We start from the raw sequence: 23,990 nt of genomic DNA on the forward strand, positions 1-23,990 counted from the left end.
AAACAGAAAATGCTGGAAATACTCAGCAGGTCAGGCAGCGTGACGAAAGATCATCGACCTGAAATGTTAACTCTTGTTTCTCTCTCCACAGATACTGCCTGACCTGCTGTGTTTTCCCAGTATTCTCTGGTGAAGTGTATCCATCCAAAACATTAACCTTTGTCTTTCAGATACTGATCGGGCTTCTGTGCACCTCCAGCATTTTCTGTTTCTGCCGGATCATTCATGCTCTTTTGAAACAAGTCATTAAGTTTTGCCAGCTTTTCTGCAGGGGACATGTGTAATTAGTCATGGTGTTACTGAAAAACTTATCCCATCAAACACAAGACAAAAAGAATTGTTATAGATCCAATAGATGCATATATAAAAACATTTATTATTTTCAATAAAGTAAGTTATGATACGTATTTTGCTGCACTTTCATTATTTTAAGATTACAGACTCAAAGAATTAGGAGCCAAGTATTGATCTGGAATAGATTCATGTCCCTAGATTTTCCATTTTTCGGTCTTTGCTTCGATTGACTTCACTAACCCGGCTCCAAGAATTTCAAAGTCTTCCATTATAGCCTCCACATTGGGGATCATTTGCGGCTCATTTTCTTTTGTTACCAACATTTTTGCATTAATGTGGGAAGTCTGTAATTGACAGAATAAAGTCTTTATTTAAACAAGATTCTAATACAAAACATTATAACTGATTTATACAAAACATGTGGAAAATAAGCTCACATACACTAAATTGCAATGTTTGTCTGGTTATTATGCAGGAGATAAAAGAATATTCCAATTTCTTAGAAAAGCATAAGACCTTGACCATAATGTTTAATAAGGAGTTTAGGATAAACACGAATTAAGCAAATATACTTTAAAAGATACAAGGAAATAAAAAAGGGAGGATTGCGATTCTGACAAAAGACAATTAAGGATAGCTAAAAGAAGTTTTAGAAGCAAGAGAAATTGGGACATAAATCGTAGAAGCCAACAAAGGAGACCCAAATGTTTTAACAATGATGTTAATAGTGGAAAGAATTACAAAGAACAGGTGGGATATGTTGGGTAAAACTATTACAGATCACCAGGATATCTTTACATCAAGTTTTCACATAGGAGGTGTGGCAAAATGGATTTTTGCCTGTGCTTAATTATTTAACTTGTATTCTGCATTTCTAGATTCAGCATATAAGGGATTAAAAGCAGGATCACAGAGGATGTATCTCAAACAAAGACACATTAGTTAATTTCCCGAATAAATGGCGGTGGCAAACTTGATGAGTGCAAATTGATAAACTGATCACAACAGTAAGTTCCAGGTCTCAACTGGCCAGATTCACTCTCAGCAAGGGAGGGGAGTGGGGGGAGAATCACACTCTGTAAGAGATTGGGATGGCTGGGATTGGCACTCAGTAACAGAGAGGGCTTCTGGTGAGCAAACATGCTGTCTGATTCAAAAATCTCCTGCAGAGATAGCGAGGCGTTCTAGTTAACAAAGTCGTTAGGATGGGGTGTTTTTAGGTCAGTGAGGGTGGAGTCAATAATTATCTGTTGGAGGGATTCATTGCAGGATGGAGTCTATAAAGATGATTAGTGGGGAGGCATTACCTGACCAGTGAGTAGACTCATTGGGGTCCTGGCAGAAAGACTAATGTTCAACAAAGAGCAGCAAGGATTAAGTATTACTCTGATTCATTAGGCAGCCATCTACAGACTTACAGAGGAGCATTCTGGGACAGCAGCTCTAAGATTAAGGCCAAATGTAAATGTCCAAAATGGCCAAAAGATTCCTTCAGCCTGACTATCCGATACCCAAGGGGAGGCTTAAGTAGTCTTAGAGGGGTGGGTGAGGACAATTTTAGTTCTGATTATTTTACTACGTTATGAGGGACCGATTTTCTTCTCCTTCAGAGAAAGCCTATATGTGCTGCCAGTGTTATTCATTTTCTGAGAAACTCCCACTTAGGCTGTCACATAACGTACCTCAGTGTCAATTGTAAGTGAAATTACAATATGTTGTGACCCAGCTACAGATTTTAAGAAATGAATATGCATGGGTTCATGAACAAAATGACCATTGGAACTGAAAGGCTCGACAGGGTTTGTGTACCATCATGTTCTGAACTAAATTTTGATAAATGTCAAATTTCAACAGTACCAACAGTATTAGTCCAAATATTCCAAAATTGTTCGGGAGTTCATACCTTAAAAGGTTGAGGGGTAAAAGCCTGAGGTTTCCAAAGCACAGCAATCAAACTTCCACCATAGGTATCGCAGAAAAACAGTGCAAACTCTCCAAAAGCACTCTGAAACAGAATTAATCAAGAAACGTCTCTAAACAAACGTTCAAATAATCAATGTTCGGCAAATAATGGTGCTACATTTCAAGTCCGAACCAAGGAGAGGATTACTGGACAATTACTGTACCTGAGGAGGGCAAGAACACTTGGTAAACAGTTGACATTAAAATGCCCCAAAAGCCAGACATTGTACCTGAACTGCTACAGCCATTTTGTGGACTAGGTCCTACAAACAGCAATGAAATTACTGAAAAGTTATTGGCCCGGAATTTGCGGTGGGTAATTACGACCAACTGTCAGTGTTCGTCGTCATTATCCCTCTGAAACTGACCACCACCTCAGGATTTAGCACATGCGCATATAAATGTGGAAATCCTGACGTTGCAATGTCATTCAATGCTCCGACATTGTCTATACTGTGGAACATCCCCCCACCCCCTCTAATCCCCCAGCCGGCAATCAGTGAAATCATTGGAACTGATCAAAACTTGGGCTTTTCTGCATTAATTTCACTGTTAAATACCCCATTAAATGTTAAACCTTGTTGGAATAGGTATAACTGGTGTTTTAATAGCATACTGACTGCTAAACAATCGTGGAGTGTCAATTTTCTCCATTATGAAAAAAATCACAATTTTTTAAAAAAACTTTAAAATGTTTTTTTTTAAAGTTTTTTCATGCTATTTCAGCTTCTACCATATCCCCAAGCGAAGTCCCAATCTTTATTTTGTTCTCTAACATTTTTAAAGTCTAGATAATAGCAGATTTTCATTTAGTGGTTTGCTGTCTGTGAGAATTCTTCAATGTGATTGGCTGCTTAGCCAGCTTGTTAATGTCACTGCAACTTTTCAGCGGGAATCCCCATAACTGAACGTTGAGAAAGGCAAACTTCTTAACACAGCTTGCTTCAAGGCCAGCAGCGAGCACCTTTGCTTCGCCGCTGACTGCAAATTACGGGCCAATGTTTTTGGTGATATTAACTGACACAAGTAGAATGCAAGGACTAATTTGCCCTGATTACTGCTAGCAGTGACCAAGACTGACTGGATAACTCCCGAGTGACAAGGCTGCAAGTTATAAGCTGCACAATGAATAGAACTTTTGAACATCTCACTGCTGGATGTCAAGTATAATTAATAGTATGAAAATAACCAAACCAAGCTCTGACAAGTTAGTACGTGTAACTTAAGTTGCTAGTCCTGTAATATCCCACAGTATTCTAACTAGGGCTGTATCCAAGGCCCAAGCCTCTCAGAGATTTTGCATAACAATGCTTGTCATGAACACTGAGATTGGAGCAATGTGGCTGTTTTTGCAATCAGTACCTATTTTTTTTTTTTAGCTGTTAAGCACTGACCTGTTTGGGCATTTTAATGTAGTTCTCAAACTAGATTCTAACTGCACTTTTGATAAACACAACAAACGAATACAATATACTCCATCTTCACACTAAAGAGTTTCAGAAGATGAAATGGAAAAGGTGAGCAAGGAAAGTGAGGAAGGCCAACAGGGCAGCAAGAATGAGAGGGGAACAGAATGGAAGGAAGATACCTACAGGAGGACAGAGCCAGTCAATAGCAGGTACCGAGGAACTTGCTGGGCAGACTAACAAGCAGTGGAAAACAGTGGCAGCAATGGTAGTGGAGAACCAAAAACTGTGGCTGTAAATTACACACGAGTGTCAGATATATAAGGTCATCGATCTGAAACGTTAATGGTTTCTCTCTCCACAAATACTGCCTAACCTAAGTATTTTCAGCATTTTCAGTTTTTATTTCAGATTTCTAACATATACATATATATATATGTTTTGCTTTTAATTCGTTCATGGGATGTGGACATTGCTGGCAAGTCCAGCATTTATTGCCCATCCCTAATTGCCCTTGAGAAGGTGGTGAGCCGCCTTCTTGAACCGCTGCAGTCAGTGTGGTGAAGGTACTCTCACAGTGCTGTTAGTGAGGAAGTTCCAGGATTTTGACCCAGTGACAATGAAGGAACAGCGATATATTTCTAAGTCAGGATGGCGTGTGACTTGGAGGGAAACTTGCAAGTGATGGTGTTCCCATGCACCTGCTGCCCTTGTCCTTCTAGGCGGTAGAGGTTGCGGATTTGGGAGGTGCTATCTTACACTAGAGGAGCCTGGGATGGAATCTTATTGAGGTACCCAAGAGCCTTAAGAGTATCGACAAGTTGAACCTCAAGAACATGGTCCCAAAAATAGCAGTATGGCAGAAGACAGGTGAATGGACAAATCAAATATAATGTTTGGAAATGGACTATCCAGGGAGGCAATTAAAGCTGGTATCATCAATAATTTTAAGAGGAATTTGAACAGAATTTAAAATCATTCTTGTCCACTGTTTTTGAACTCTAGGGATGGGCAGATAAACCAAAATGGTCTTTTCCAATCCTGTACATTATTATGTCTAATGGAGTCGAAGCATATTACTTGGTTTAGTTACAATATATTTCCTCTCCATAATACATGCAGTAACTTTAGTCTCTGTTCTTCTTAATCTATAGTTCCAACTTCCTATAGCATTGCTAGTAAGACAGCAATACACATTTCTAAAGAAAGCAGAAGGGAAACAGCCTCTACATATTATCAAAGAGGATAATGACTGGATATTGCACCATTAACACAAAGTACTCACCCTTAGTTCATGAAGATAACACTGAACTGGGTCGTAGTCCACCACTGGCATTTTTAGATACTTTACTGCCGCATCACTCTTTAATGTCCCTCGGCTGTACGTTATTTTTGGCCTGTCAACGGCTTCAAGATGTCTCGGAATATGCTTGGGGTTCAGGTGAATGATGACATCATAAATGTCTAAAGGTGGCCGGAATACCATCTAATGCAGAAAAAGAGTGAAAATTGATTGATAAACGGTATTACTTTTTTTTTAACCAGCATGTTATTTCGGTTTCTGTATACAGGTACAACGTCCGAAATCCGGAAGCCTCTGAATCGAGTCCATTTCGGTTTTTGGGTTTTTCCACATTTAGATAAGAAAATCAATAGTCTGAAATCCGGAATCCTCGACCGAATCCGTGCCGGGTTTTGAGCAGTGATGTCCAAAATCCGGCAAAACCCGAAATCTGGCACAGATTCAGTCAAGGATTCCGGATTTCAGATTTGATTTTCTAGTCTGAAATCCGAAATCCTCAACCGAATCCATGCCGGATTTTGGGTTTTGGCTCAAAAATGTCCAGTTTTCTGACAATAATTCTGGATTCTGGATGACTCCATCAGCTATGCGCAAAATATCCGCTTTTTGGACAATTCTGGTTTTCGGAGTACTGGGACGTTTTGGAACGTTGCACCTGTACCAATAAAAATGTTTTCTAAGCCGTTAGCAGAATTTTCCTTCAGATTTCAGGGCAGGAGGGTATCCAGGAATGTGTTATTGTCTGTAGGAGGTCTCCACACAAACGTTTGAAAACCAGTGGCCTATAATACAGTCAGAATATACTTCAACACCAAACCTTTACTATTTTACAATCAACCATTCAATCAATAAATGTCTGTAAAAATAATTGTTCGTTCTGTACTGTTTGCCGATTATCAGTTCTGGGGTGGGGGCAAGGGGGGCACTGTACACAATTCAGCTTCTTTGCGCTAGCGAAAGGAAAATTATCCAGGCCTCTGGCTGCTGATCGGTACATTGCTGAAAAGTGTGCTGATATGCAGACACTTTTAGGCACAGATCAGACTTCAGCTCAGATCAAATAGTCCGCTGACAAGGTCCACACAAATAGCCACATGGGCCACAAGGGACGAGAGGACACTAAGTGATCATAGAAATAAACTCAGCATGAATCAGGAGAGGAAGGGAGAAAACAAAAGACAGAACACAATATCTGTAAATTCAATTCAACAAGAAAACACATTTTAAATAAACTTGTTTGAAGGTTTATTCCCATCTCCTTGATGTATTCATGATAAGCAAACATTAAAATTGATATTTCAAAACTAGGTATTAATTTCTTCCATTTACACGCATGATTAGTGCAGTTATTAGACATTTGAACATTACTAGTAAGCATCGTATTAGATGTTCAGATAAAGGAACCAGAAATAATCTCTCTCATAAAACCAAAAACTGTTGGAAAAACTCAGCAGGTCAGGCAACATCTATGGAGAGAGAAATAAAGTTAACGTTTCAGATCGATGACCTTTCATCAGAATTGGAAAAAGTTAGAGATGCAACAGGTTTTAAGCAAGTACAGAGGCAGAAAGGGGGGAGGGGAGGAAAGAAGAACATGAAAGGTCTGTGATAGGGTGGAAGGCAGGAGAAATTAAATGACAAATGGGATAATGGTGCAAGGCAAAAGGAGATGGTCTCTGAATTAACTGTGTCACTCTCCATCTTAATATAGAATTCTACCATATTATGGTCACTCTTCCCCAAGAGGCCTCGCACAACAAGATTGTTAATTAGTCCTTTCTCGTTGCACATCACCCAGTCTAGGATGGCCAGCCCTCTAGTTGGTTCCTCGACATATTGGTCTAGAAAACCATCCCTAATACACTCCAGGAAATCCTCCTCCACCATATTGCTACCAATTTGGTTAGCCCAATCTATATGTAGATTAAAGTCGACCATGATAACTGCTGTACCATTATTGCACGCCTCCCTAATTTCTTGTTTGATGCTGTCCCCAACCTCACTACTACTGTTTGGTGGTCTGTACACAACTCCCACTAGCGTTTTCTGCCCTTTGGTATTCCGCAGCTCTACCCATACAGATTCCACATCATCCAAGCTAATGTCCTTCCTTACTATTGCGTCAATTTCTTCTCTAACCAGCAAAGCTACCCCACCTCCTTTTCCTTTCTGTCTATCCTTCCTGAATGTTGAATACCCCAGAGGTTGAGTTCCCAGCCTTGGTCACCCTGGAGCCATGTCTCCGTGATCCCAATTATATCTTATTCGTTAATAGCTGCCTGCGCAGTTCATTCGTCCATCTTATTACGAATACTCCTCGCATTGAGGCACAGAGCCTTCAGGCTTGTCTTTTTAACACTCTTTGTCCCTTTAGACTTTTGCTGTAATGAATGTGAGGTGATAACGGGAGGTGATAAGGAGGCCAATTTCTAGGCCCAGGAACCAGCAAAGCAGGAGAGTGAGCCTGCGTTGGTGCACCAACAAGCATCATCCTGCGCCCGCCCCGCCCCCCTCCCCTCCTCCTTTTCTCCAGGCATTTATTTCCTTGTTTAGAGGCAAACCTTAAGTTTAACAGCCAGTAATGAGAAGATAATTACCACTTCATATATGGAATTAGGTCAGAGATCAACCATGATCTCAGTGAATGGCAAAATTGGCTTAAGGAGCTAAATAGCTTACTCCTACATAAGAACATAAGAAATGGGAGCAGGAGTAGGCCATAAATCCCCTCGAGCCTGCTCCGCCATTCAATAAGATCATGGCTGATCTGATCATGGACTCAGTTCCATATCCCTGCCCGCTCCCCATAACCTCTTATCCCCTTATTGTTTAAGAAACTGTCTATTTCTGTCTTAAATTTATTTAATGTCCCAGCTTCCACAGCTCTCTGAGTAACCTTTTATGTGGTACCTTGTCAAATGCCTTCTGGAATCCAAATATACCACATCCACTGGTTCCCCTTTATCCACCCTGTTTGTTACATCCTCAAAGAACTCCAGCAAATTTGTCAAACATGACTTCCCCTTCATAAATCCATGCTGACTCTGCCTGACCGAATTTTGCTTATCCAAATATCCCGCTACTGCTTCTTTAATAATGGACGGCAACATTTTCCCAACCACAGATGTTAGGCTAACTGATCTATAGTTTCCTGCTTTTTGTCTGCCTCCTTTTTTAAATAGGGGTGTTACATTTGCAGTTTTCCAATCTTCTAGAACCTCCCCAGAATCCAGGGAATTTTGGTAAATTACAACCAATGCATCCACTATCCCTACCGCTACTTCTCTTAAGACCCTAGGATGCAAGCCATCAGGTCCAGGGGATTTATCCACCTTTAGTCACATTATCTTACTGAGTACACCTCCTTAGTGATTGTGTTAAATTCCTCCCCCCTATAGCCCCTTGACTATCCACTGTTGGAATATTGTTAGTGTCCTCTATCGTAAAGACTGTTACAAAATATTTGTTCAGAGTTTCTGCCATCTCCATGTTCCTCATTACTAATTCCCCGGTCTCGTCCTCTAAGGGACCAACATTTACTTTAGCCACTCTTTTCCTTTTTATGGGCCCAAGTTTCAGCTCGAGTTGCTCCTATTTTTTTTGAGCAACTAGTTTAGTATGGAGTATCTTAGAAATTGCAATTCTCGGCATTTAGTTTGCTCCAGTTCTAGTTAGTTAGAATAGTTTAATTTTAGTACAGTTTTTTTTTAAAAAAAGGGGCATTACCAGCCACTTACGCCTGTTTTGCAAGTTTAGGCAGCGAAAAGTTACTCCAAGCTAACTTAGAACGAAGTGTTGATTTTTGTACATCAGAAAAACCTTGCCTACACTTGATAAATTAGGCGCAGGTAGCAAGAGATGGCAGGGGCGGGGGGGAAGGGAAGTTAGAAGTTAGGGGATTTTACAAAGCATTAAACACTTCACTTTTACCAATAAGAAGCCATCATCAATAATAAATGATAAATAAATCAATAAATCAACCAATCAAAAAGAAATTAAAAATTAAAAAATTAAAAATTAAAAATAAAAAAAATCAAGAAATAAAAAATTAAAAGTTTCTACTCACTTACTGCAGCACTGGGAGCCCTCCAACAGCCTGCCGAAGAGCTGGTAGAGCGGGCCCCACTGCTGAAGAGATGCTCAGGCGGGCCCCGCCGCTGAAGAGGTAAGGGCAGTGGCGACGAGGCGAGGGACGGTGAGGCAGGCAGGTCACTCAGCCCAGGATAGGGGTGACGTCCCGTCGGCCAGGGATAAGGCCGCCCGGAGACAGGACGCGCGGAGAGCCAGGAGCTACTGTGCATGCGCGCAGCTGCCGACACTCTTTTTGGCACAGGGCTGTAGCTCCGCCCCAAGCTGCTTGTGTTGCGCTGCGTTGACTGTGAAACAAGCCTGCTGGATTCGGAGAATCGCGAGTTAAGTTTTAGACGCTTTTTTTATTCTAAAAAAATAGGCGGTCCTCTCGGAGTGCGTCGTTCTGGGAGGACATCCGAAACTTGGACCCTATATACCTAATGAAACTCTTGCTATCTGTTTTTACCTCTGTAACATCGCCTGTCTCCGCCCTTTCCTCAACTCATCCGTTCCCGAAGCCCTCATCCATGCCTTTGTTACCTCTAGACTTGACTATTCCAACGCACTCCTGGCTGGTCTCCCACATTCTACCCTACGTAAACTAGAGGTGATCCAAAACTCGGCTGCCCGTGTCCTAACTCACATCAAGTCCCGCTCACCCATCACCCCTCTGCTCGCTGACCTACTTGGCTTCCAGTTAAGCAACACCTCGATTTCAAAATTCTCATCCTTATCTTCAAATCCCTCCATGGTCTTGCCCCTACCTATCTCTGTAATCTCGTTCAGCCTCACAACTTCCCCCCCCCCCCCCCCCACCCCCCACCCCACACTCGAGATGTCTGTGCTCCTGAGCATCCCGGATTGTAATCGCTCAAGCATTGGTGGCCGTGCCTTCTGTTGCCTATGCCCCAAGCTCTGGAACTCCCTGCCTAAACCCCTCCACCTCTCCTTCCTCCTTCAAGACGCTCCTTAAAACACACCTCTTTGACCAAGTTTTTAGTCACCTACGCTAATTTCTACTTATGCGGCTCGGTGTCAAATTTTTATTAGCGCATAATACTCCTGTGAAGTGCCTTGGAACGTTTCACCATGTTAAAGGCGCTATATAAATACAAGTTGCTGTTCTTGTTGATAAGAAAGCAGATACAAAAGTCACATTACTGTCAGCATCTCTGATCCTAAAAGACAATTCATTATTTTCATGGAGCAGTTGGGAAGCTAAAATCAAAAAGGCACAAAACTGCAGAAAAGCATTCAACAATTTTGAACATCAATGCTGATAATGGGTCTATCTTAAAACTTAAAAGTACCTTCTCTTTCAGATGGTGACTTATCCTGCTATTTATCAGCAGAATTGTTCACATTTTATATCTGCCTCAGTTTTCTTTGTCTTGGCATAAGAAAGTATTTTTTCTGTGGATATAATTGTGAGAAACTACAAAGCGAGACAATGTATCTGACCTACGATAGCAGCAAGGTTACATCACTATTATTGAATCTGAGATTATTGTATGCTTTGCAGTTCAAGTAATTTAGAACATTTGTATACGGTTATTAATGGAGTTTTTAAAAGAAACAGATCTACTTACTGTATACAATATCGGAAAACATTACCTTAAGATCATGGTTATCTAATGGATCCATCAGCTGTCTTTCTAGTGTTCGCAATGATTGGCTTGCAAGCTCTGTTAATCGCTGAAGAATCTGAGAAAATTAACATTAATTATCATTTTACTTTGAACACATTCCAAAAGGCTCCAAGGAGGTGTGACGATTAGATAATGCCTCGGGCGAGGTACTGAATTCACGTATAGGAGAGACTTGGTAAGGACAGCAGGTTTTCTTCCCGAAAGGACAGTAGTGAGCCAGTTGGGTTTTCACAACAATCCAACAGCTTTATGGTCAATTTTACTGTTCCCAGCAATTTATTTCCAGATTTTTTTAAAACCAAATTAAAATTCCCAAACATAGTTGTAGTAATATAACCACTATGCTATTAAACCCACGTTGAATTAATTCCTCAGAGTTCTGCAATATTGTAATTTTCTCAAAATGTTACACCTTGGGCTCAAAATTGGCCAGGAATTGCTCCGTTTTTTTTTGAGCAATTTGATTTTTCTGGAGTATCTTAAAAATCCCCATTTTGCACATTCAATTTGCGCCAGTGTAAGTGAGTTAGTTACGATTTTTTTTTTAGTTTAGTTTAGTTTTTTTTCCAAAAGGGGGCGTTACCAGCCACCTACGCCCGTTTTGGTCATTTAGGCCACTTTGGACAGCTAGTAGTTATTCCAAACTAACTAAGGCCAGCGTATGTGGCCACTTGTGAAAACCCGTTAATAAATCAGCGCAGGTAGGTACATCGGAGGCCAGCAGAACTTAATGACGTGACTAGAGAATGTGAATAGGATCAAACAGCTATACAGGACATCATATGACAAACTTCGCAAAGTTAATTTACTATACAACAGAAGCATTCATGGAAGCTTGAACTACAAAAATAAAAGAAGTAAAAGATAGTTGAATTAAATTGCCCAAATTTCACAACTAATTTAAACAACTATTTGTTTGCAATGATTATTCTGGGCCAAAATTGAGCCCACATTATCTAAATAAAGTCTACTTCAATAAGTAAGATATTCTCTCAGTGTTCCTCTGTCACTTATGTTCGTCTTTCACAATAGCATCAGGTAAATAGGTTTGACAAATGGTCACCTCTATTCACAAGAGACAAAACATAATTTTTTCAAAATATCCAAATAAAAAATAGAAGTCCTACCCTACCTTCATCTTTAGCCCAGGAAGGCAGAGGGCTGGCCTGTGTTTTGAGCCCCATATGTGCACCCCATAGAGAGTTAACAACTTACGTCCTAACACTCCAAATGAACTACACATAAATTTAAGTTTAGCAAAAGCAACACAATTACTAAACACTAAACATTTGCATGGGTACATCTGTGTGATTTATGAAACCTGCAAAAAAAAACTGATATGCCTCGCTTACCGGTGCAGATGGTTGTCCTTTTGTCCATATTGAAGTCTTCCTGTCATTGGGTGTAGCAATAAACATGACTGGATGCTGGGTCCGTATGGCAACAAAGTCATTCTTAATCTCAGCATATTCAGTTTCTATAAATACAAAGTAACAAAAATCATGTCAGATATCATATCGTACTACACAATATACTGCAGACAAATCCTCCTCTCAAAGGCATATCCAATTTGTAAATCACAGTAAAGAACGAATGACAAGTAGATTAACTGTTAGATCATGCTCCTTGCAATTCCCTTTCTTGATCTAATTATGCAATACTCTCAAACAGAAAATGTCTGTTTGGCCATCACCTTCTGATCTTGATCTGCTTCCATCTCACTGGAGCATAAATATTCTATAAACAGAAGATCTATTTATAGAATAAACAGAAACAGAGGATGAGGGTAGGAATTGTGAACCAGGGTTTTTTTTAAATTAATGATTGGGTTACAGATTGGGACTCAGTAAACAGGCCCTGGATCATTCATTTGCTGCTTCATGTCCCTGTAAAGCTTCCAATCACAGTCTGACCAGTTACAGGTCCGTTATTTAACAGGTGTTGTATTGAAACATTTGGAATCCCAAATTAAAGATAAATTCCGAAATATCTAGATAAAGAGAACCTAATTAAAGGCAGCCAAGAGAGATCTGGAGTATAATCAAACATGATAAGAGTTCTTCGAGGAGGAGGAGGTGAATGAGGGAAATGCAGTGGGTGTAGTGACATGGACTTTCAGAAAGCCTTTGACCAGGTACCACACAGGACATATTTTGAGAAGATTGAAGTGAATGGATTAGAGGGAGCATGGAAAATCAGATTAATAACTGGTTAGAAGGTGGGAAACAAAAAGTGAGAGGTAAGAGCATTATTTCAGAATGGGTGGAATGGCCAGTGGTGTCCCACTGGGTTCTGTTCCGAGATGGTTTCTGTGCACTGTGTATAGCAATGAGTTGGATATTGGGCTGCATGGAGTAGTGTCCAAATAGGAGGCATAGAAGATGAGAAATTAGAGAGGGTTAAGGATAGATGCTTGAGGGACTCCTGAAGCAACAGTGCAGGAGCGGGAAAAGAAGCCATCCAGGAGTTTCTCTGGCTATAACTGGACAGGTAAAAATGGAACCAAGCGAAGGCGGTCTCATTCAGCTGGACAACGGAGGAGATGCATTGGAGGAGAAGGGTGTGGTCCATCGTGTCGAAGGCTGCTGACAGGTCGAGAAGGATGCAGAGGGATAGTGCACCACGGTCACAGTCACACAGGCCGAAATTCAGGTCCGCCCGAAATGGTTGTAGCGGCCAATCGATCGAAATCCACTGATTTTTAAAAATATATTAAATGGTGCCCAGCAGTATTGACTGGCGGGAATCAGCACTATGCAGCGGTGTGGGTGGGGAGCTTGGAGCAGAGTTTCCACGGGGAAATTCACCTTCTGTTGATTAGACCTTAACGAGCCAGGGTTTGCAGCTAGGTCCTGAGGAGAGAAGGCGTTTGAGCGAAGGTCATGGCTGCTGCACCTGTACCAAGGAGGCAACCCATTTTTCTGACGCAGAACTCGAGACACCGATGCAGTCTGTGGAGGGAAGGAGGTGAGTCCTGTACCCCGATGCAGGAAGACCTACTCGGGAGGTTTTTACCAATGTCTGGAGAGAGATAGCTGTGGAGGTCTCAGGGACCTCCATTCATGATCGCACTGCCCCCCAATGCAGAAAAAGGCTGAACAACATCATTCATCTGATGAAAGTGAGTACCTGTTCCACCAACTGCTGACCTTCCATCTGCGAGCCTCTCCTTCATCCTTCTCTTATTTCCCACCTTCACTATATAGTCACAAGCAGCATTTCACTACCTGTTTATACATGTTTGTGTTCTCGCAATGGAGGCTCCCGTTCATATCACAGTCACAGGGACACACACTTGTGCACTCATTTCTGAAGCCTCATGACACTGCTGCTCAGCAACCATTCTTTATTTTGCAGGCCAAGTTTGCGTTTAACCGGATGGAACAAAGGAGGACTGCTGGTGGCGAGCCCCAACTTCAGATCCTGACGCCTCTGGAGGAGGGGGTCCAGGCGCTAGTGGGCATACATGCTGCCTTCCCTGTGGCCTCCGGTACTGCCAATCTCGCTGTGGGCAGCATGGGGAAGTGAGGGCCCTCCTTTAATGCAATCTCTCCCTGAAAGCGCCAGTGTCTACTGTGCCTTTACTTCTGAAAGTGGGCTAGTTTAGTTGCAGCCTCCATACATCAATTCCCTACCTCCCCCTCACAACAGCCTTTGTGCCATTTATACTTGCAGATGAGAGGCCGAGTGAGAGACACTGTGAGGGTCCTAGTGCTGGGATGAGTGGGAGGGCAAAGCAGGACGACAGCCTTGAAGGCAGTGGCAACCGAGGCCAGGGAGAGGATGAACTGGAGTCTGAGAGGCGAGGCCTGAAGGACAGCCTCGCAGGCAATGACAGCCATGGTGATCCTGACACCCTGGAGGACATTGGGGGCTGGAGCCTGGATGAGAGCCTGGAGCCCACTCCATCTCGAATGAGGCAGAGGAAGAGGGAGACACTGCTGGCAGCACCACGTCACTGATTCCACTCCATGTGCCAGCTCAGATACCGGGAGTATGCGGTTAGACATAGCAGAGGGGTCAGCACTGGGTGTTGCACCGGGGACTAGCGGGCTGTAGCATGGTGACGGGCAAAGGGAACCTCTGGTGCCATCTCTCCGGGGGGGAGGGGGGGGGGGGGGGGGGGAGTGGTGGTGGTGGTGTAGGAGCAGGTGCGCATGGGAGTTCTGCTGAAGAGGACTCAGGCGAGCCCATCGATGTTGCGGCTTATGAAAGAAGGGTGGAGGCCATGCATTCCCGGATGTTGGGGGCAGTGGCAAGATTGTCGGAGAGGCTGTCGGAAGTGGTCAGGAGCGTGGAAGAGTCCGTTTCCCGCATTGTCGACAGCTTTGCGCACACCATGGAGCCTATCATTGCCAGTGTGCAGGTGATGGTGGACTCCCAGAGAGACCGTGCGGATCCAGCTGTGATGTCGCGACTCGTTAGTGATGTGGCAGCTGCCATTACAACACAAGCGCAAGTGGACGAGCGTATCGGTGCTGCTTTGGAGAGGATGGCCGCGGCCCTGGAAGCTCCGAATGCTCTTATGCACTCTACGCAACCGGCCACGGAGCGTCTTACTGCTGTCATCTCTGATGGCTTTGAGACTGTGGCTGCTCTCATGCAGTCTCAGCTGGATGCCACCCGACACCTCAGTGTTGCACCTTTGCGGCTGGGTCCACCACAGGCCATGGAGGACCTTCCGATGTGACGCCGCAACACCAACCTGAACTCCCTCAGCTTGGTGACGGTGCTGATGTGCTGCCCCCAGTGAGTGACTCAGGGTCCTCGGACCAGGATCCTGATGATGTGCTCTCTCAGGATCACATCATTCCTGACACCAGACCTGTCACTCCGCCACTGCCTCCAAGCATGGAGTTGCCTGAGCCAAGGCCGACTGAACCTTCCCAGGAGGGTGCTGCCCAGCCTCCAAGCAAGAAATCGCCTGAGCCAAGGCCGACTGAACCTCCCCAGGAGGGTGCTGCCCAGTCTTCAGCCGGCCCTTCCAGGGCCAGAACTGGTCAAGGGCATCCAAGAAGGACATCTGTAGCTTCCGCACAGGAAACACAGCAGCCTTCCCAGACCCATGAGGCAGCCACAGAGGAGACACTGTGACGTAGTAATAGGTTTGCGTAAGAGAGGTTTAAGGAAATGCTCATGGGTGAGAAATGATTTTGTGTATGTTTTTTGCACCGTTCTTTATTGTGTAATAAATCTTTATTTTTTGTTCCTATATCTGGGCAGGTGTATCATTTGACAGTGGACAATGACGTATGAAAGGACTCATTGGGATGGCCATGCAAAAGCAAAGATGAAGGGTGATATGGGCATTAACTCATCGGAAAAGAGCAGCGATGAGACAGGTTTGCACTTCCCTTACAGGGTTGGGATTGGCGATGACGCCTCCTGGGTAGCTGGCGACATGCATCCTGGTCCTCCTCCTCCTGGTCCTCCTCCTCCTGGTCCTCCTCCTCCTGCTGCTGCTGCGCCTCCGCCTGAGGTGGTACTGCTGGATTGATCTCCAGCGCTGGCCCCTCATGATTGCCAGGCTGTGAAGCATGCAGCAGACGACCACGAATAGGAAGACCCGCTCAGGCGAGTACTGCAACACTCCACCAGAGCAGTCCAGGCAACGGAACCTGCTCAATTATGCACCTGGTGGCGGAATGAGAGTCGTTGTAAGCCTGTTCGGCAGCAGTCCTGGGGTTGAGAAGGGGAGTCAGCAGCCTTTGTCACCCCAGCAGCCATCCACAATCCTGGTGTGGACCCGAGAACACGGCGGGCTCACTGCTCTGACGCAGGATGCTGCCTGGATACCGCGCATCAACTGCCATGATCCTGCGCTGGTGGTCGCCCACCAGCTGGACACTGAGGGAGTGGAATCCCTTTCTGCTCATAAACATCTCAGCATGGGTTTGTGGTGCCTCACTGTGACGTGTGTACAGTCAAAGGCACCCTGCACCCTGGGGAACGCCACAATCCGGACAAATCCGGTCTGCCGCTCCACCTGCTTCTTCCTGCCCATCGGGAACGAAATATCTTGCTGTCTTCTCCAGTAGAGAGCATCTGTGACTTGACGGATGGAGCGATGGGCAGAACTCAGAGATGTTAGATATGTCTGCAGTTGCAGACTGGAAAATGCCAGTTGCGTAAAAGTTGAGTGCAATGGTCAGTTTGGTTTCAGTGCTCAGAGCTGTCCTCAGCCTTGTCTGCGGCTGCAGATCTGGGCACAGGAGATTACACAGCTCCCTGAGGATATCCTTCCTGAATCGGAGCCTTTGCAGACGTTGCTCATCTGTGAGCTCCATGAATAAAAACTGATGCTGGTTACACCTTTGCACGGTAGCCCTCCTTCCCCCAGGTCTATGCTGGGCCCCTCCTATGGAAGCTAGCTGATTGCCTTTTCCCTCATCCTTTTGATGCTCCTCAGCCTCTGCAGGCTGAAGCCGGCAAGCACCTGCCTCATCGCCCACTATCTGGTGCGGGGGTCATAGAAACATAGAAAATAGGTGCAGGAGTAGGCTATTCGGCCCTTCTAGCCTGCACCGCCATTCAATGAGTTCATGGCTGAACATGCAACTTCAGTATCCCCTTCCTGCTTTCTCGCCATACCCCTTAATCCCCCTAGTAGTAAGGACTTCATCTAACTCCTTTTTGAATATATTTAGTGAATTGGCCTCAACAACTTTCCGTGGTAGAAAATTCCACAGGTTCACCACTCTCTGGGTGAAGAAGTTTCTCCTCATCTCGGTCCTAAATGGCTTACCCCTTATCCTTAGACTTTGACCCCTGGTTCTAGACTTCCCCAACATTGGGAACATTCTTCCTGCATCTAACCTGTCTGAACCCATCAGAATTTTAAACGTTTCTATGAGGACACCGGACCCTCCTCCTCACACCAGCTCCTTCCTGGCCAACCTCTCTGCCTTGAGGACTGTGGCCATCTCCAGGCCCTTCTCTATGTTGGGCAGCCATGTCTGCTGCCTCCCTTGCCCGCTATCTCTGGACCCGTTGCTGACCATGCCGCCTTCTCCTGCGTGCCTCCCTGCCTCGCACAATGTGCCCAAGGCGTTATCCTGCTAGCATTGAGCCCATTGCGTCTGCAGGCTCAACCCTCACTATGGGGTCTCTGTGGAGTACAGATTGAGGCCCCCAGGCCCACTAGTAATCACTGCTGATGTCAAAAGGGCGAGTGAGAAACTCTTCAAAAGTCCACAAAAGTTTTTGCAACACCAACAATTTTTCACAACTCAAAAAAGTTTTCCTCCAAAAGAAAAATTGCGATTCCACCAAACTCCTTTCTCCTCCGCTGGTGGTCTCGAGCAGCCCGGTCTGACAGTGGTCTGACACAAAAAGCTGTCAGGGGCACAGTCAGGCAGCAGGTTGTTTTTTTTAATACTGAATATAGCTTCCGGGGCGGAGAGGCAGCGGTGCGCGCTTTGATTACGTCATTAAGGCCGCATCCACACTACCGCGGCGGAAGTGGGGAGAGCGGGACGGAAGTGAGCACAGCTGCAAAACCCCCGAGGACAATTTCGTTGGTGGCAGCCATTCGACCGGAAGTCGGCGGACACTCAACTCCGCCGCTTTCCGACGGTAACAGACCTTTTCAAGAGGCAGAATTTCAGTCCCACACAGTCATTTGTGACTTTGATTACGGCCATTTCAGTGCTGTGGCAAGGGCGAAAACCTGACTGGAGAGATTCAAACATGGAATTGTGGAGAGATGGGCACGGATTTGGGAGGCAACAACACATTCAAGGACTTTGGAGAGGAAAGGGAGGTTGGAGACGTGGGCTGTAGTTTGCAAGGACCAGAGGGATCAAAGGTGAGTTTTTTGAGGAGAGGATGACGGCAGCAGATTTGAAAGGGAGGGGAACGGTACTGGAAGAGGGGAACGGTACTGGAAGAGGGAACCATTAACAATACCAGCGAGCATGGGGCTAGGAAGGGAAGCACATTAGTGGGACTAGGGTTGAAAGAACAGGAGGTGGATCTCGTGGACAAGATGAGCTCGGAGAGGGCATGATGGGAGATCAGAAAGAAACTATAGAAAAATGCAATTTCAGGGATGCGGCAGAAGCAGTTGAACAGATGGTCTCAATCTTACAGACAATGAAGTCTATTAGCTCCTCAATAACAATTTGTATTTATATAGCGCCTTTAATGTAGTAAAACATCCCAAGGCGCTTCACAGGAGTGTTATAAAACAAAATCTGACACCAAGCCACATAAGGAGAAATTAGGGCATGTTATAGCGGAAAGATTTTCCCCTAGTACCTGGACCCACCAGTTGCTTCATCTCCCCTCCGGCATAATAAACCGTTTTGATGTATGGACCGACCCTGAGTGACGAGTGATTCTTGGAAGGGTACATTCGCGCTAACAGGGCAGATGGCCAAAAGCTTGGTCAAAGACGTAGGTTTTAAGGAAAGTCTTAAAAGGAGGAAAGAGAGGTAGATAGGCGGAGAGGTTAAGGGAGAGAATTCCAGAGCTTCGGGTCTCGGCAGCTGAAGGCACGGCCACCAAAGATTCAGATATTAAAATCAGGGATGCTCAAGAAGCCGGAATTAGAGGAGCGCAGATATCTCGGGGGTATGTGTGGCCGGAGAAGATTTCAGAGATAGGGAGGGGCAAGGCCATGGAGGGATTTGAAAACAACGATGAGAATTTTAAAATCGAGGCGTTGTTCAACCGGGAGCCAATGTAGGTCAGTGAGCACAGGAGTGATGGGTGAACAGGACTTGGTGCGAGTTAGGACACGGACAGCAAAGTTTTGGATTACCTCATATATGTAGGGTAGAATGTGGGAGGACAGCCAGTAATGCGTTGGAATAGTCAAGTTTAGAGGTAACAAAGGCACGGATGAGGGTTTCAGCAGGAGCTCAGCTGAGGCAGGGAGGGAGTCAGGCGATGTTACGGAGGAAGAAATAGGCGGTCTTGGTTATGGTGCGGATATGTGGCCGGAAGCTCATTTCAGGATCAAATACGGCATCAAGGTTGAGAACAGTCTGGTTCAGCCTCAGACAGATGCGAGGGAGAGGGATGGAGTCGGTGGCTAGGGAACGCAGTTTGTGGCAGGGACTGACGACACTGCCTTTGGTCTTCCCAATATTTAGTTGGAGAAAATTTCTGGTCATCCAGAACTGGATGTCGGACAAGTAGTCTGACAATTTCGAGGGGTCGGGAGAAGTGGTGGTGAGTTAGAGCTGGGTGTCACCAGCACACATGTGGAAACTGCCGCTGCGTTTTCGAAAGATGTCGCCGAGGGACAACATGTAGATGAGAACTAGGAGGGGCCAAGGATAGATCCTTGGGGGACACCAGAGGTAACAATACGGCAGTGGGAAGTGAAGCCATTGCAGGTAATTCTCTGGCTACGATTAGATAGATAAGAATGGAACCAGGCGAGTGCAGTCCCACCCAGCTGGCCGACGGTGGAGAGGTGCTGAAGGAGGATGGAGTGGTCAACCGTGTCAACGGTTGCAGACAGGATGAGAAGGACGAGAAGGGATAAGTATACCTTTGTCACAGTCACATAGAATGTCATTTGTGACTTTGACAAGAGCCGTTTTGAATTTGGGAAGCGACAACATGTTCCCGGACTTGAGATGAAAAGGAGGTTGGAGATTGTGTGATAGTTTGCAAGGACGGAGGGGTCAAGGGTTGTTTTTTTTGAGAGGGGTGATGGCGGCAGATTTGAAGGAGAGGGGGGCAGTAACCGAGGAGAGAGAACCATTAAATATCAGTTAACATGGTAGCCAGAAAACTAAGTTGGGTGGTCAGCAGTTTAGTGGGAATAGGGTCAAGGGAGCAGGAAGTGGGTCTCATGGACAGGATGAGCTCGGAGAAGGCATGAGCGGAGATCAGAGTGAAACTGGAGAAAGATGAGAGTTCAGGGCTAGGGCAGGGGGGAAACCTCAGAGGAAGTTTGTCCCGGTGGGCTAGGGGAAGGAAGGGAAGAGGCAGAGACAGCTGATCGGATTGTCTCAATCTTAAAGACAGAGAAGTCCATGAGCTGCTCGCACTTGTCGGAGGCAAGGTTGGAAGAGACAGGGGAGAGAGGTTTAAGAAGACAGTTTGCAGTAGAGAAAAGAAGCCAGGCGTTATCTTTGCATTCCAGAATCATTCTGGAATAGTGAGCAGTTTTGGCAGAAGAGAGCAGCTCCAGACAGTGTTTTATCTGGTCAGATCTGGCGGTGAAAGGCTAAACCTTTATCTGTTGAAGTCTTTATCCCTTGGAATTAAGGGAGTAGAGATAAGGGCTGTACTGGTGGAATGGCCAGGGTCAGAGAGATTAATGGTTTTAATAGGGACTAGGGCATCAAAGGTGGTGGTGGTGAGGGTGGTGAGCAGATCGGTAGTGCAGAAATGTCATGGTGAATGGAGGGCCAAAGGCTGGACTGTTGGGATTTTGCAACTGTAGTGGTTAGAGAGTTGGGAGAAAGGTTTCTTTCAGGGGTGGACGCAGAAGTAAGTAGAGTTGGGGGGGGGGGGGGTGGGGGAAGAGAGAAAGAGAGAGGGGTATGTGGGTGGGGAACTATACAAGGAAGAGATCAGAGATGGCCTTATCTGTGATTGATACGATGGGAGTTGTGAGGCCACATGAGATGGCAAGGTCAAGGGGGTGGCTGTGAATATAGAATGGGGAGTTTACAATATACATTAATGATTTAGATGAAGGAATTGAGTGCAATATCTCCAATTGCAGATGACACTAAACTGGGTGGCGGTGTGAGCTGTGAGGAGGATGCTAAGAGGCTGCAGGGTGACTTGGACAGGTTAGGTGAGTGGGCAAATGCATGGCTGATGCAGTATAATGTGGATAAATGTGAGGTTATCCACTTTGGGGGAAAAAACAAAAAGGCAGACTATTATCTGAATGGCGGCAGATTAGGAAAAGGGAGGTGCAATGAGACCTGGGTGTCATGGTACATCAGTCATTGAAGGTTGGCATGCAGGTACAGCAGGCGGTGAAGAAGGCAAATGGTAAGTTGGCCTTCATAGCTAGGGGATTTGAGTATAGGAGCAGGGAGGTCTAACTGCAGTTGTACAGGGCCTTGGTGAGGCCTCACCTGGAATATTGTGTTCAGTTTTGGTCTCCTAATCTGAGGAAGGAAGTTCTTGCTATTGAGGGAGTGCAGCGAAGGTTCACCAGACTGATTCCCGAGATGGCTGGACTGACATATGAGAAGAGACTGGATCGACTGGGCCTGTATTCACTGGAGTTTAGAAGGATGAGAGGGGATCTCATCGAAACATATGAAATTCTGACGGGACTGGACAGGTTAGATGCAGGAAGAATGTTTCCAATGTTGAGGAAGTCCAGAATCAGGGGACATAGTCTAAGGATAAGGGGTAAGCCATTTAGGACTGAGATGAGGAGAAACTTCTTCACTCAGAGAGGTGTTAACCTGTGGAATTCTCTACCGCAGAGAGTTGTTGATGACAGTTCATTGGATATATTCAAGAGGGAGTTAGATATGGCCCTTATGGCTAAAGGGATCAAGGGATATGGAGAGAAAGCAGGAAAGGGGTACTGAGGGAATGATCAGCCATGATCTTATTGAATGGTGGTGCAGGCTCGAAGGGCCGAATGGCTTACTCCTGCACCTATTTTCTATGTTTCTACATAGAGGGAGAGATTAAGGGAGGATAGGAGAGCAGTGAACTCAGCGCATGATAAATATGGAATGGTGGTCGAAATCACTGAGGATGAGAAGTCACTCAGTGCAGAGGTAGAGGAAGGATAAAGTGACAATACCTCGGTTGCAATATATGGTACTTGGGTGGGCGGTCGAGAACAAGGATTTTAATTGAGAGGTGAGAGGGATGGAATAAGGCGAGATGCTCTTGTTGAAGGAGAGTGTGGCAGGGAGGGGAGGTCATTTTTCTCATTTTCAAGATGGCAATAGGAAGTGGCTTAAGACCAGTTGGGGCGGACAGTCATTGAAGGAAAGGGTGGGTGGGGAGTCTGGTTTGCCGCATGCTCCTTCAACTGCCTGCGCTTGCTTTCTGCATGCTCTCGGCGACGAGACCCGAGGTGCTCAGTGCCCTCCTGGATGCTCTTCCTCCACTTAGGGCGGTCTTTGACCAGGGACTTTCAGGTGTCGGGGATGTTGCATTTTATCAAGGAGGCTTTGTGGGTGTCTTTGAAACGTTTCCTCTGCCCATCTGGGGCTCGCTTGCCGTGTAGGAGTTCCGAGTAGAGCGCTTGCTTTGGGAGTCTTGTGTCAGGCATGCAAACAATATGGCTCACCCAACAGAGCTGGTTGAGTATGGCCAGTGCTTCGATGCTGGCCTGATCGAGAACACTGACCTTGGTGCGTCTGTCCTCCCAGTGGATTTGCAGGATCTTGCGGAAACATCATTGGTGGTATTTCTCCAGCGATTTGAGGTGTCTACTGTATATGGTCCACATCTCTGAGCCATACAGGACGGGTATCACTACAGCCCTGTAGATCCTAAGCTTAGTGCCAGATTTGAGGGCCTGATCTTCGAACACTCTTTTCCTCAAGCGACCGAAGGCTGCACTGGTGCACTGGAGGCGGTGTTGGACCTCGTCGTCTATGTCAGCCTTTGCTGATAATGGGCTCTCGAGATATGCCTGCTTTTGCCTAATTAAGTGGTAAAATATTACAATTCCTATTGGGCATTTCTTGAATCAAGTCAGGTCACAACTTTTTGAAATTGTAACTGTTTTTTGCAGGCTTTTGCTACATAATTAAATCTAGACTGTTAACTTCTAGCTTACATGATCTGTTCTGTTTCATCTATAACAGAGAATTACTAATAACTAAAAGCAGCAAAGTAATCACTCAAGGCAACCAAGAGATCTCACCCTTTATGTCACCGTTCAGATTCACGATCAGTGGGTTATTCTTCCAATCAAATGTAGATAACAAATTCAGAAAGCGAAGGAAGCCCGTTTGTGGAGAACTGTAAACCAACAAAAGATACAGAAGGGAAAACAAAAAGTAGCTTAAAATTAGTTAAATGTACAAAGATATTGACATTATTTCAGTCAGGTTATGAAGAACATAAGAATAAGGACCAGGAGTGGGCCATTCAGCCCCTCGAGCCTGCTCCACCATTCAATAAGATCATGGCTGATCTTCTACCTCAACTCCACTTTCCTGTCCAATCTCCATATCCTTTGATTCCCTTAGTGCCCAAAAACCTATCTATCTCAGCCTTGAATATACTCCTCATCTCAGTATTCGTCATCATTACCCCTCTGACACTGACCGCAATGTCAGGATTTAGTGCATGCGCATCTAAACGCAGAAATCCTGAAGTTGCGCTCGGTCATTCACTGCTCCGACA

The 23,990-nt window shown here is 45.2% G+C and overlaps 1 protein-coding gene across 1 annotated transcript in view; it reads right to left on the bottom strand.

Annotated features, from left to right (window-relative positions):
- Nucleotides 1–356: 356 nt before the first annotated feature.
- Nucleotides 357–23,990, bottom strand: part of nol6 (nucleolar protein 6 (RNA-associated)) — a 161,903-nt gene continuing 138,269 nt past the window's right edge. Inside the window, exons 21-26 of the mRNA XM_070868064.1 lie at nt 23,506–23,603; nt 12,038–12,162; nt 10,651–10,740; nt 4,948–5,148; nt 2,198–2,299; nt 357–638 (exon numbers count right to left, since the gene is read on the bottom strand). Of these exons, the coding sequence (XP_070724165.1) occupies nt 489–638; nt 2,198–2,299; nt 4,948–5,148; nt 10,651–10,740; nt 12,038–12,162; nt 23,506–23,603 (766 nt within the window). The 3' untranslated portion in view covers nt 357–488. The remainder of the gene's footprint in view (nt 639–2,197; nt 2,300–4,947; nt 5,149–10,650; nt 10,741–12,037; nt 12,163–23,505; nt 23,604–23,990) is intronic.

This window comes from Pristiophorus japonicus, chromosome 2 (assembly GCF_044704955.1).
Source record: "Pristiophorus japonicus isolate sPriJap1 chromosome 2, sPriJap1.hap1, whole genome shotgun sequence".
NCBI lineage: Eukaryota > Metazoa > Chordata > Chondrichthyes > Pristiophoridae > Pristiophorus > Pristiophorus japonicus.